Source organism: Gigantopelta aegis, chromosome 4 (assembly GCF_016097555.1).
Source record: "Gigantopelta aegis isolate Gae_Host chromosome 4, Gae_host_genome, whole genome shotgun sequence".
Lineage (NCBI taxonomy): Eukaryota > Metazoa > Mollusca > Gastropoda > Neomphalida > Peltospiridae > Gigantopelta > Gigantopelta aegis.
In genome coordinates this window covers 98,267,701-98,282,370 of record NC_054702.1, presented here as the reverse complement: position 1 = coordinate 98,282,370, position 14,670 = coordinate 98,267,701, and the positions used below count along the sequence as shown (strand labels likewise).

Genomic DNA, 14,670 nt, shown 5'->3' with positions numbered 1-14,670 from the left:
AAAAACACTTACATTTTGGACTCGGTACAGGCTCGAAACACTTGGGTAGTAATTTCACCTAATCAAACATACCACATGATTAATACATCATAAAATTAAAAAAACATATATTCAACACAAAAGAATGAAAATTGTCTCAATCCTTTTTTATAACAAAAGGAACAAATGAATTAGGCATATTATTTTGACCATGTTTTATATTAATATATAAATCTACAATAGTCTATTATAATTTACTATATGCACATGGTATTATTATATGTAAAATTAGAAAACAAATATTTTTAATGAAATGTTAAATAATCTTTGCACCTCTGTTAGCCACCATAAGCTTTTTGATGGGTTCCACATCTGTGCCTGTAGAATACTGCCGTGTTATTCCTTGTGGCAGTTTAAATCCCGAGTGGGGAGTTGTCTTTATGTTACTGAGTTGAGAACAGGCCGCATTGCGGATCTGACCAGCCCGTGCTTGTAGACGAAGCATCTTCACTTATGGCAACTGAAATTAAGATCATAACGATAAATGAAAAATAAAATTAATAATAATGTTTATGCTTTTTCTAGTGAATCTACAATCTCAACTCTCACCTCTTCACACCTCCCATCAAGTCTTGCAAATTACAAACTATAATTTTAATATAAACTTGAGTATTCTGACTATCAACATTATTACTAACTGTTTTAAAAATTAAATAAAATTGTTCCACTTAAACATGGAGCAGTGTTTAAGCCGACATTATGGAATGTGTACATCAAAATGATCTGGTACATATCACGTGGTCATACATGACAGATTTATCCCAATATGGGCAGACATCATGTCTTCAATAGCAAGGAATGGGAAAAATAAATGTACATGGTAACATGCTTACATCCACCAAAGGTTCAGGCAATCCTGTCCTGGTCACACCTCTCTAGTTCCACAGGGATATCTGCCAAAAGAAAGTACTTCTGTTATTTATACAGTTGAATCCCGTTGGGTCGAACATCGTTGGTGCTCAAGAAAGTGTTCAACCCATCGAGTAGTTCGACCTAATCATTAGGTCAACAGGGCTCGAACTTAAGAATTTGTATCCCACGGCAATTTTTTAAATATGTAGACATCTTTTAAATGTGCAAATATTAAATATTGGCAGATAATGTATATCAGGTGTATACATTTCGCCACTGTTGAGCTTTATTGACGGCACTACCTATGGCAATTTATATCTCAACGACGGCAACTGTTGTAGGTTCCGACATTAGGTTTGAGCCCTGGGTCAACAAGATGTAAATGTAACTCGGAACTTCAATTTTGGTTTGAGAGTTGCATTGACATTGTTTGTAAAACATACATATATCAATACATATATCAATATGCCCTGTGCAAGTACAAGGCTATGATGTCACAAAGTTACCTGAGAAAAAGTATGGACATTTAGGCAAATACTTAATTTTCATTATTAAACTGAGGTACGTAAAACAGACAAAGCTTCAAAAGTGGTGGTATGTATTGTGCTATTTCTTGACCAGGTTTAGAAATAAACATATTTGTTAAGATCCAAAATTCAAATAGCTGTAACTTAAAATGTGCTGAGGTGTTGTTAAATAGATACAAATGTATTGCTTTTCTTTCTCACGGTCAATATAGCGTATATAATCTGGCACTTGGTACAATATTGTCAGATTAATGGAGCATGTATTTTACTTGGCTTCAAATATCTGTCTGAAATACAAAACTGAACAGTTACATGAATACTTTGGTCTATAAAACTAATGTCAAAACCATACCCAAGGAGTGGGATGTTGGAAATCATATATGTTTACACACATTTCAATGGGAAATATTACTTGAAGGTTAACTTTATAATGTCGTAGTCAAATATCAACAGCTGACATTACACGTTTTTTAATTCCAATAAAGGATATTCCAATAAAAACATTATTGAAAATCCTGCCTTAAAGTTTGACTAACTCTCTTGAATATAGTGACACAGTTTGTATGATTTTCTCTTGAATAGTGACATAATTTGTTTGATTTGTGTATATAGTGTATGTTCGGAAAACATTAAAATGATGTTTATGGTGTCCTTGTTTTTGGATAAAATTTATAAAGTTCAGCATAGGTATTTTGTAAGATGTTTTGCAGCACTTAAATGAAAGCAAAAGTAGGTATAACACTTTTTACTAATTATTTAGAATACAAAGTATACAGTAAAATAGATTTAAACCATTCAGCTCATAATTTATAATTATAGAGTTAAGCTTTAAAAGAACACCATTTATTAGATTCAATGGGCTGAAAATGGTTACCTCCACCCTTCCCCAAATCCTGTGTATGTTTCTGTAAAAAAACATATTTTTATAAATTATCAAAAACTGTCCTCCACTGAAAACCATTCCACTTTACAAAATGCTTAAGCACAATCTTTGTGATGTTTGTTCACATTAGCCGAAATGCTCCAGAGTTTGCATTTCTGACATGAAAATTCGGAAGAAAAAAAAGCTAAACGTGACACCTTAAATACCTTTTAAATTTAGAAGAAAAAAGGCAACAAAATGTTTCTCTGAACTCTGTTTTGATGATATAAAATATAGCATACACCTAAAATTATAAAACGATCATAATTAATTGGTGCAAAAAGTGGTGGGAGACTATTTTAATTAGGTTTTTTGTGTCATGTGAAAATGATGTAATTCATAATTTATAAAACATTTAAACATTCGAGCTGATAAAATAGCAAAATATAAAACATAACTTACTGGTGTGGTAGCAGCGCCGGGACACAATCCTACATATTAATGGTGTTACCTAGTTCATTCACAGCAAATCATTTGCAGCATATTGCATCCGATCTATTGTAAATACTATATTTTAGCATATTCTGGCGAACATCCGGTGTCAGCGTTCCACGTTTCTGCGAGACAACATTATACTCATTGTTTCCCACAGTTACTTCAGTATTGCAAAGTTTCATCTGTATCAATATACAGATTGATTTAACGTCCCATAATGGCAAACAACCATCGAGCCCCTAAATAATGGTGCCTGTCCAAGCATGAGACTATTACTTCTTTTGAAATTATGAGACAAAACCTGCAATATACTCTATCACTTGACCCAGACTTCTCACCTAAAGTTGCTAGTACCAGGATCTACCTTGGAGAAGTGTAGTAGGAATAACTCACTTCCCAGATTCCAAGATGATCCTGAACATGTACTGGATGAGCGAAGGCTATCTGCATAACAAAAAGTTAATGTGCCAAATTGCAAACTATTGCCCCATTCTTTCATGTAATACTATAGAGCAAAAACATCTGGCAAGTCATTCGGTTACACTTCAGCTGTCAGACTACAGGTTTTAGATTTCAATGATATTCAGTTACAACCCAATGAGCGCACTGAAGATTTGTATCAGTGGCTTGTTGCATATGTTGAAGATAACTTACTCACACCTGATGCCTACCGCCGATACATAGCAAGGGTAAGACAAATCATGTCAACTGTAGAAAGTGACGATGAGTAGAGTCATGTGACGATATCCCTAGTGAACTTGCATACCAGCCACTAACAGTTACACAAGCATGGGGTCCACCCACAGCATGACGAATAAACATTGCATCATCGCCCTATCTCGATATATTCTGCAGACATCACATCGTATGAATTACACTTGACACCGGTGCTACTGGCAACATGATTAAGAAGTGACTGCAGTCCACTTAGGTGCTAGACTCAATTATAGCTCACAGTCTGCTCATCAAGCTGATGGCTTTTCTCCATTGGAAATAGTTGGAGAGACCCTACTCACCTTCACTAGAGAAAAGCAAAACTTTACCTTTGATGGGCTAGTCATAAGAAACCTAGACATCCCCAGTCTCGTGGGTGTTTCTTTTATGGAAAGCAATGATGTTTACACACGACCTGCAACTAAATCCATTATCCTTAAAGATGGGACTTGTTACAGGTATGGTTCCTGCAACTCTGTGAATCCTGAGGATGTGCCTCATACAATCCATCGTGCAACTATCCTCAGCATCCACAATCTGTGACATTCAAGTGCAATGAACTTTTTGCTCAAATTTGACCTGTGTTCATCCCAGAACATAATGTTCCTGACCATCATACACTACCACTCGAAAGACGGTGTTTGAACACTCACATGAAGTCATATTGGATCCAGACAACATAATGCCTTCTGTTGTCAAGCAAGATATCAGACACCTACTAAAATAGTTTGATAATGTGTTTAGCCTGGATATTAAAGGATACAATGGTGGTGTTGATCCTTTAGAAGCGGTAATTAATATGGGCCCAATGTCACTGCCCAAGAGAAAAGATCAATAGCCACAATATAACCATAACCAATTGGTTGAACTTCCATGACAAATTCGATGAACTAGAGGAAAAGGGTGTTTTTGTGTGACCTGAGGACGTAGGAGTCTCAGCTGAATACGTCAACCCATCATTCCTGATTAATAAATCACGTTTGGTTACTGCATTCGCTGATGTTGGACGTTACAGTAAACCACAATCAGCACTTTTACCTGACACTGACTCCACTCTCAGAAAAATTGTCAAGTGGAAGTATATCATCACCACTGATCTCACCAGTGCCTGTTATCAAATTCCTTTGGCCAAAGAATCACTGAAATTGTGCAGCGTGTTGACCCCCTTTGGAGGTGTTCGTGTTTATGCCCGATCAGCAATGGGCATGCCAGGCTCAGAAACAGTCCTTGAAGAATTGATGTGTCATGTACTTGGATACTTGATAAAAGAGGGCTGTGTAGCAAAAATCTCTGATGACCTTTTTTGTGGAGGTGACACTTTAACTGAGCTCCCACTCAACTGGAGGAATGTGTTTGCATGTTTATCAAAATCCAAACTTTGTCAGCTCTAAAAACTACCATATGTCCACAACTCTTTTGGGATGGATTTGGAGGTCAGGCACACTCACAGCTAATTCACACCGTGTTGCTACTCTCGTATCCTACTGTTCCTTCCTCGGTTAAAGGTTTGTGATCATTTACTGGAGCTTTTAAAGTTCTGTCCCGTGCACTGCCTGGATGTGCATCATTCTTATCACCATTGGATGACATAGTTGCTGGAAAGGAGTCTAAAGACAGCATCGTATGGTCCGAGAATAGATTGGCATCCATCATCAAGGCTCCAAAAAGAGTTGGCTAACCATAAGTCCATTTTGATTCCAAAACCATCTGATCACCTATGGATTGTGACTGATGAATCTACCAAACAGCATGGTCTTGGTGCTATATTATACATCACAAGAGATGGCCAGACATGCCTTTCTGGCTTCTTTAACGCCAAACTTTGAGCTTGTCAACTCACATGGATTCCTTGTGAAATCGAGGCATTAGCAATAGGCATTGCAATTAGACACCTCAGTCCTTACATTATCCAGTCACAACATGACACCATCATTCTGACTGACAGTAAACCAAGTGTACAGGCATATGAAAAACTACATAGAAGTTAATTTTCTACACGCCCCAAACCATCATAAGACATATTGCAGGTGCAGCCAATATTCAGTCAGACTTCTCAAGCCGTAATGTCCCAACTTGCAATGAGATGAGGTGCCAATTTACAATTTCATACGACAAACTGAGGAAGCTACGGTTAGACAGATTGGTCTTCAAGATATAGTGCAGGACACTGTTTGTTTACCATTTACCAGTCAACATGCATGGTTGTGTATTCAGAAAGAATGCTTGGATATGAGATACATCCATGCACATTAAGCAAAGGAACACGTCCATTAAAAAAACTAACAAACATTAAAGACATCAGATATTACCTCAGAGTGGCATCTATCTCAAGTGACGGTTTACTTGTGGTCAAAAGACATGAACCACTTCATCCAACCATAGTCCCATGTCAGTTCCTAGAAGGCCTGCTTACTGCTCTTCACATACAATTAGACCACCCAACTCACCATTAGTTAAAATTGATATTTCACCGGTATTTCTATGCCCTGGATAGTGATAAGGCCATTAATATTACGTCTACAACCTGTCACCAATGTGTTTCACTTGCAAAGATCACTTCAACTATCAAAGCATAGATGTTGTATCCTCCCCTGGAAGCCACAGGCACCACCTTTGCCGCTGATGTTATAAAGTGCATCGATCCAACAACTAATCTTTGTCCTCAGAGAAACTGTAACCTCATAATATACAGCTACTATGCTAATTGAAAGTGAATGACTTGAATCATTACGAGAAGCTTTGATTCGGTTATGTGCTGATCTTCAACCACTCGATGGACCACCAGCTGTTTTGAGGACAGATCCAGCTCCCGGCTTTCAAGCTCTTGTCACTGATAAACTCTTACCTAAAGAAAGAATCAGCTTGTAGTTGGGAAGGATAAAGAATCCTAACAAGAATCCTGTTGCTGAAAACGCTATCCATGAGTTAGAAGAAGAACTCTTATGACATGATCCTCTCAACATTTCCATTTCTGCTATGATCTTAGCTGTTGTTACAGCAAGGATGAATTCTCGAATCTGCTCACGTGATCTATCAAGTGGTCGAAGATCAACACATAACCGAATCAAATACCCGATCTAACATAACACCAGACATCTTTTGGCAGAACAGTAACCAGAGTAAACTTTATTACCACAAATGTCAATACTAATGATCCAATTGTGGTCAACAGAACCAACTGTGCTGGAACTTACTTTCTCATAAGTGTACTTGAATGCAAACAAGTAAAATTGTAATTACGAGTTTACAACTCAGAAATACCAATTTCCAAGTAGCACCATAATTATAATAATAAACATGTTTTGGTGAATTTTCTTGAAAAACAAATATCTATTTTGAAATGTTTTTACTTGAAGCAAAGTTTCCAACATGTAATCTGTATCTGTAGATACAATTTTAATTCATAATAATGTATATACGACCAAAGTGCAAGCATAACCCACACTGATTTTGGACGTACATGTATTTAATTATATGTTACGGTGATCAAGTTGCACCTTTCTGCTGCCTTTGAAGATCTACAGGATTGCCCTAATGTAAGCATTATGGATTAACAATACTGCACATACAAACGTCAATGTAAGTTATCCAGGACAAAGTCCAGTAACAAAAGACAGTGAAATCAGACGTACAGTCAAAAGGAGAATAAAGTGAATGTGGCCTCAACATAAACAATAGCAAGATCTATGAACTTTAACTTTACAGTTAACAAATATTTGCAACAGAATATCCCTGTCTTGAATCAGACACCCGATCATATCGGAGGCCGGACTCTGGATAGGCATGTTCGAAACCCTAGTGGTATATGGACTATGGATACGTTAAACCAGTTCCTAAGCTAAGGTAAGCAACAGAATGTTCAACGTGAACATGACACAACACACACACCAAAATATTAGCACAACATAGCACGCACAACAGAAGCTGAACATGACATAGCACACAAAAAGATACGCACAAAACATAGCTCACACAATAGGACCTGAACATGATATATAGCATACACAACAGAACTTGGCACATCAATGACAAGACCTGAACATAACAGCAAAAAACTGAACATGAGAAAAGCCATAGAAAATGAACGTGACATAGCACTTGTTACAGTTTATTTTTTATTTTTTTTTAACAACACCACTAGAGCACATTGATTAATTAATCATCAGCTATTGGATATCAAAGATTTGGTAATTATGACTCATAGTCATCAGAGGAAACCCGCTACATTTTTTTTCTAATGTAGCAAGGTATCTTTTATATGCACTTCCCCACATAGGACAGCACATACCACAGCCTTTATCCAGTCACTTGCGACAGAACCTGAACATGACATAGCACTCACAACAGAACCTGAACATAATAGAGAACTCACAACAAAACCCGAACATGACGTGGCACACACAACAGAACCTGAACGTGACATAGTACACACAACAGAACCTGAAGAAGAACATAACAGAACACACATACAACATACCATGATTATGACATAGCACACACAAGAGAACTTGAACATGACATAACACTCACAAAAGACACAAAAAATAATTTAGCGCACACAATAGAAACCGGAGGATTGATAACTTAACACTCAACAAAACATGGAGAGAAAATTGCACATAACATAGTCTGGCTATATCACTGAACACACATCATACATAACCTGGAGAGATCTCTGAAAACAGTAGAACCTGAAGAGATCACTGAACACAATAGAAGCTGGAGAGATCACTGAACACACAACAGAACCTGGAAAGATCACTGGACTCAAAACAGAACCTGGAGAGATCACCGAACACACAAAAGAATCTGGAGAGATCACTGAACACACAACAGAACCTGGAGAGATCACTGAACACACATCATAACCTGGAGAGATCACTGAACACACAATAGAACATGGAGAGAGCACTGGACACACAACAGAACCTGGAGAGATCACTGAACACACAACCAGGAACTATCTGCAAAAGGACTCCCATGGCGCAAAGAACACAGAAAGAATACTGCACATAATATGGAGTACTACCACCACAGTGTTTCTGCCAGATAGAACTTTTTGGGTATGGCTCTATGGAATTGAATGGAACCACAGTCAACAGAGATGGGGGGTCCTCCCTCAGAAAGAAAATGGGTTAAGTTTAGGGTTAGGATTAAGAAAATCACAGTAATGATAAGAGTAATTAATTTTGTCAAAAAGTTAATTTAAAAAACAATTCTGCAAAAATATTTGGGTATGGTACCATACCCATTTTACCCTCTGGCACAAACACTGCACCAGATAAGGTCGAACAAAATCAGGGGTGGGTCAAAGAAAACAAAGGATTTCACGAGTCAGAGTAGTTTTTTTCACATTATTATTTTGTTCAATTGGTGATTTTATTTATCGTATTATTATTAACAAAAGTAAAATAACTTTTTCTACGTAATATTTTGTTTAAACAGTGATTTTATTAATACGTACTTCTACTTGTATTCCTTTTTGAATGTTTGCTTCTAAATATTTTCTGCTTACAAGCTTTTAGAATAAATATTTAAATTTACTTGATATACTGTTGGTCGTAAATGACGTATTTAATTTAATCATAAATAATTGTCGTAACTACAACTATTTAAGCAAATAACTAAAACTACGGAAGCGTATTAGTACCACCTAACGCAATAAAATAATTATATTTGCCAACATATAATCTTGGAAAAATCAACTTTAATTTTGGTAATTTCAACTTTAATGTTGGAAAAGTCAACTTTAATCTTGGTAAAATCAACTTTAATCTTGGTAAAATCAACTTTAATCTTGGAAAGATCAACATATAATCTTGGGAAAATCAACATATAATCTTGGAAAGATCAAACTTTAAATTTGGAAAAATCAACAACCTTTAAAATATTGATTAACAAACAAAATTTTAGATAGAAATATCAAACAGTGTTTAAATAATACACGTTACATTAATATAATAATTAACACAATAATACACAATTGTAATAGGACAGTATACCTTTTATATATTAATATATCAAAGGGACGTTGTCCTATTACAATACTGTGTGATATTTCTATCTAAACTTAGCTCATTAATTAATATATTAAAGGTACGAGGTCCTACTTTGTTAATTAATATATTAAAGGTACTGGTCCTACTGCAATAGTGTGTGATATTTAGATAGAAATAACATATAGTATTGTCATAGGACCACATGCCTTTAATATATGTACTGTAATAGGACAACATACCTTCAATATTTTAATTAACAAAGTTGAAAGTTTAGATAGAAATATCACACAGTATTGTAATGGGACCATGTACCTTTAATATACTAATTAACAAAGTTTAGATACAAATATCACACCTTATTGAAGTAGGACCACGCACCTTTAATGTATTAATTAACAATATTAATATATTAAAGGTATGTGGCCCTGTTACAATATTGCGATATTTCTATCTAAACTTAGTTTGTTAATTAATATATTAAAGGTATTTCGTCCTATTACAATTGTGTGATATTTCTATCTAAACTTAGTTTGTTAATTAATATATTAAAGGTACGTGGCCCTGTTACAATAGTGTGATATTTCTATCTAAACGTAATTTGTTAATTAATATATTCTTATTGGTGTATTATTTAATATAAACTTAGTTTGTTAATTATTATATTAATGTAACGTGTTTTATTTAAACACTGTTTGATATTTCTATCTAAAACTTGCTTTGTTAATATATTAAAGGTTGTTGATTTTTCCAAATTTAAAGTTGATTTTTCCAAGATTATATGTTGATTTTTCCAAGATTAATGTTGATTTTACCAAGATTAAAGTTGATTTTTCCAACATTAAAGTTGATTTTACCAAGATTAAAGGTAGAGTCAACTCAAACAAGAGCCTTATGTTTTGGAAAGATGCATACCCGGACCACCAACACATACTGACACTTTAACAAATGAAAAACGCGTAATTTTAGAGTTAATAAAAACACATGATTATTACTGCTAACTGGGGGCAGCCATTTTGTTTCGTTTTTGTGACGTCCGGTGGTATAGCTTGGGGCGAAGTGACGTCAGCTCCGTCCATCTTCTCTATGCACAGTGTAAACAAACGCTCTAATTTACGACAAGGTGCTTCGCTTTCATCAACCTGACTTGTAAAACAATTCAAATGACTCGATAGTATAATAAATTATTTAACTAAATATATTTCAGGTTACATCAATAGAACGAAATGGAGTTATAGTATTTTTCTTTTTTAAAAAACCAAAGAAAAAATGCATACTAGCAAAAACTACCACTCATGATACCCAAGTGATACTTTTCTTTTCTTTGGGACAACGTAATTTGTCAGTTTTGTGATTTTAGATGGGAAAGTCTACTTAATCAAGGGTTTTACAGAATTACTTACAGTAATAAAGCAGGCGGCTGATAATGTCCATTACAATTTGAGGTGTATCTGTGCTGTTATCACACAATACCCTGTGATCTTCATAAAAGAGGCACGTCTTTTTAGAGTGTCTAAACACAGTGTCTGGGGACCGTCTGAATATACACCTGCCAATCAGGAACCACAGAAAGGCCATGGAAAGAAAAGACCAATTAACCAAGAAAACACTCCGATTATTGTTTCAGTACGTGGGTTAATTTATGTACGAAACATAATACAGTTATTTCAACACTTTGACAATGGTGGTTTATTTTGTACTGAAAAATAATATATAATTGGTAGTGGCTTACTAGGATGGATATAATTACAGAACACTGCGATGCATCTGCAATAATCAGGTATGTTTGTTTCTTCAGTTCGAAGACTAATTCCTGACATGACACGTTAGGTATTACGTAACCACCAGCTCGCCAGAGGGCATATTCACTGGGATGGTACAAAATGGCTGTGCCCGTTATATATAATAGCTGTCACATTTAACCGTTTTATTAATTAACTATATGATTATAGTTGTTGATATTAGGCAATAATGTGCATTATATATCGTTGAATATGCATACCAGGCCAAATGCCTTAATTGTCCCCTCCTTTAAAGTTGATTTTTCCAAGATTAAAGTTGATTTTTCAAAGATTATATGTAGGCAAATAGAATTACTTTATTGCGTTTGGTGGCACTAATATGCTTCCGTATAAAACACCTAATATGCTATAAATACCGCAAATATACAAAGAAATCGTAAATATGTTCAGCTTTCATTGTCAGTAAAACAAATTCGACATCTTTAACTATTGATCAAGAAAAACAGTTTTCCTTCATTATCTCGGCTTTTTAAAAATGAATTTTGATGCACTTACTTCCTGGCTCTCACACGACAATATGTTGATTTTACCAAGATTAAAGTTGATTTTACCAAGATTAAAAGTTGATTTTACCAAGATTAAAAGTTGATTTTACCAAGATTAAAGTTGATTTTTCAAAGTTTAAATGTTAGAAAATAGAATTATTTTATTGTGTGTGATGGCACTAATACTCTTCCGTAGTTTGCAGGTCAATATGTTTTTATTTTTCATAATTCTGGACAAAATATTGTTTAAATTTTAAAAGATAAAAGTAATAAAAAAATACCTTTTGTCAAATATATTAAAAAAAATTACCATTGGATATGATATAGCCAAAATAAGCGTGCAAAGAATGACTGTCGTCGACCATAGTAACTGTCATTACGCAATGTTAAAAATGACAGTGCTTGTTTTTATTTAGTTTGTGCTAAGCAAACACTGAATTTTTTGCACTTTGCAAATTTTTTTGAGGACTATATATATAAAAATAATAATTTAACTGAATCAGCAAGAATACAACAGATAGTACAGGTCTATAATAAATAAAGAAAACAAATTGTATCTTTATGCTGAACACAAAAACCGTTTGCATGAAAACAAATATATATATTATTTACAAAATGCACGTTTATCATTGTTACGATTGTAGCAATGATGCATGCCCGACCTTCATTCCGATTCTGCAGTATAGTCACATAGACACAATAACGAGTAAATAAGCACTACCAAGTAACATTATTATCATTATCAATTACTACTGCAGTCAGTACTGACACTACCTATAAGCATGTAATTATGCTAATGCAGACATTGCATTACTGCATTACGGTGATTACCTCTCACAGAATCAATTTCAAACTCGCAAGCGACGCGTACTGGACTATCAATTAATGTTGTTTACCTGCAACAAATTCGTGACGGCCGCCGACCTTTGGAACAGCAGTACAAAAAAAATGACCTTGTCGGTCATGGCCTTGACTTTCAGTTTCAATGAAATGTGAGCGCAAAAAAAGACAAAGGTTAATAAATTGCTCACATAATTTATGGTTATATTATATAGGCATAAATGACATTTCCACACTAATACAAAACACAACATAATAATATAATAATTAAATTAAAAAATAAAATTAATAGATGTAAAACTATTTGGAGCTCTGAATTCTGTGGGGTTGGACGTAGCCCCGTGGTAAAGCGCTCGTTCGATGCGCGGTCGGTCTGGAATAGATTCCCGTCGGTGGGCCCATTGGGCTATTTCTCGTTCCAGCCAATGCACCACGACTGGTATATCAAAGATCGTGGTATGTATGTGAAATGGTGCATATAAAAGAACCCTTGGTGCTAATCGAAAAGAGTAGCCCATGAAGTGGCAACAGCAGGTTAATTTCCTCTCAATATATGTGTGATGTTTAATTGTAAATAAAATGTGTTGAGTGCGTCGTTTCCTAGAACAGGTACCTCCTTTTTTGGGTTTAGTCGGACTTAAAGCTTTTTGGCCGTGGTTCATAATTTTATGTTTATTTTTTTGTAAACAGTCCGACGCACTTTACTTTGGCAGCCCGTCTAAATTGCTCAAATCACCTAAAAAGCTTTTTGGCCGAGCACTCTAATTTTAATTTTAGGTTTAATTTTCTTTTTCAGTCCAGACATGACCAGCCGTGCTTATAAAACATAAAGTCTAGACTTTAATAAAGTCCAGACTTTAACGTAATGCTATTTGAATGTTCGTTTGGCTTTACGTCTCTGACCTAACTACTAAATTCTTATTTCAAATTCCGCCCACCTCAAACTTAAACGGAATTTTCTTCTTCTTTTTTTAACATACGACCTAACAGTTCAAAAATCGATGCATTGTGTTACGTCTGGTCCGAACATCTATTCCGTCCCTGAGATACTTAAAATAGTCCGTCCCATCCTCCTACAAATATGTTTTTTGTAAATAATATCAGTTTTGTCTGACGTATAAATAAAAGTAAAAAAGTGTTTTGGAAATAATAAGATAATACTATTTTTGTGTGCAATTTCAGAAAAAAACCCACAAAAAAAACCCAACGTGTAGTAAATTTTAAGTATGAGAAAAAAGGCGTTTCCTGTCATCATTTGAAATTACCGGCCTCGGTGGCGTCGTGGTAGGCCATCGGTCTACATGCGGGTAGGTACTGGGTTCGGATCCCAGTCGAGGCATGGGATTTTTAATCCAGATACCGACTCCAAACCCTGAGTGAGTGCTCCGCAAGGCTCAATGGGTAGGTGTAAACCACTTGCACCGACCAGTGATCCATAACTGGTTCAACAAAGGCCATGGTTTGTGCTATCCTGCCTGTGGGAAGCGCAAATAAAAGATCCCTTGCTGCTAATCAGAAGAGTAGCCCATATAGTGGCGACAGCGGGTTTCCTCTCACAATCTGTGTGGTCCTTAACCATATGTCTGACGCCATATAACCGTAAATAAAATGTGTTGAGTGCGTCGTTAAATAAAACATTTCTTTCTTCGTTTGAAATTCGACCCCAAAACAAACTTGCACTTGCATATTGCCAACGTCTAGCTGCTATTACTTCTATCTCCCTTACATGGACATAAAAACAGAACAAAGTAATAATGATTAATATAGCTGTTGTTTTATTGAGCATATCATTGTTCACAACTTGTAATGGTTTTTGTTCCGTTTTAGCCATACATTTAAAAAGTTTAAAACATACGGTTTCGTTTTGTCCATAAATTTTGGTGCCGTTTCAGCCAATGCTAGGTTCCGTTTTGACCAATTTGGTTCCGTTTTCGCTTGGGGCCATATTGGCACGGTGCCGTTTTCGCTATATAAACTGTTCAGGCGATTTATAGACAATCTGCACTGTCCCAGCTACTGCAATCACACACACCAAACCATAATTATACGAATGATATG

At 35.4% G+C, this 14,670-nt stretch overlaps 1 protein-coding gene across 7 annotated transcripts in view; it reads right to left on the bottom strand.

Moving 5' to 3' along the window:
• Nucleotides 1-12,693, bottom strand: part of LOC121371539 (pyruvate carboxylase, mitochondrial-like) — a 51,114-nt gene extending 38,421 nt beyond the window's left edge. For 6 of the 7 annotated variants that reach the window (XM_041497503.1, XM_041497509.1, XM_041497506.1 and 3 more), the window contains exons 1-3: nucleotides 12,604-12,684; nucleotides 873-932; nucleotides 313-499 (exon numbers count right to left, since the gene is read on the bottom strand). In XM_041497503.1, the coding sequence (XP_041353437.1) occupies nucleotides 313-484 (172 nt within the window). In that variant the 5' untranslated portion in view covers nucleotides 485-499; nucleotides 873-932; nucleotides 12,604-12,684. Of the gene's footprint in view, nucleotides 1-312; nucleotides 500-872; nucleotides 933-12,603 lie in introns of all 7 variants that reach the window. The other variant, XM_041497504.1, reaches the window with a different exon arrangement.
• Between the last annotated feature and the right edge of the window lie 1,977 nt (nucleotides 12,694-14,670).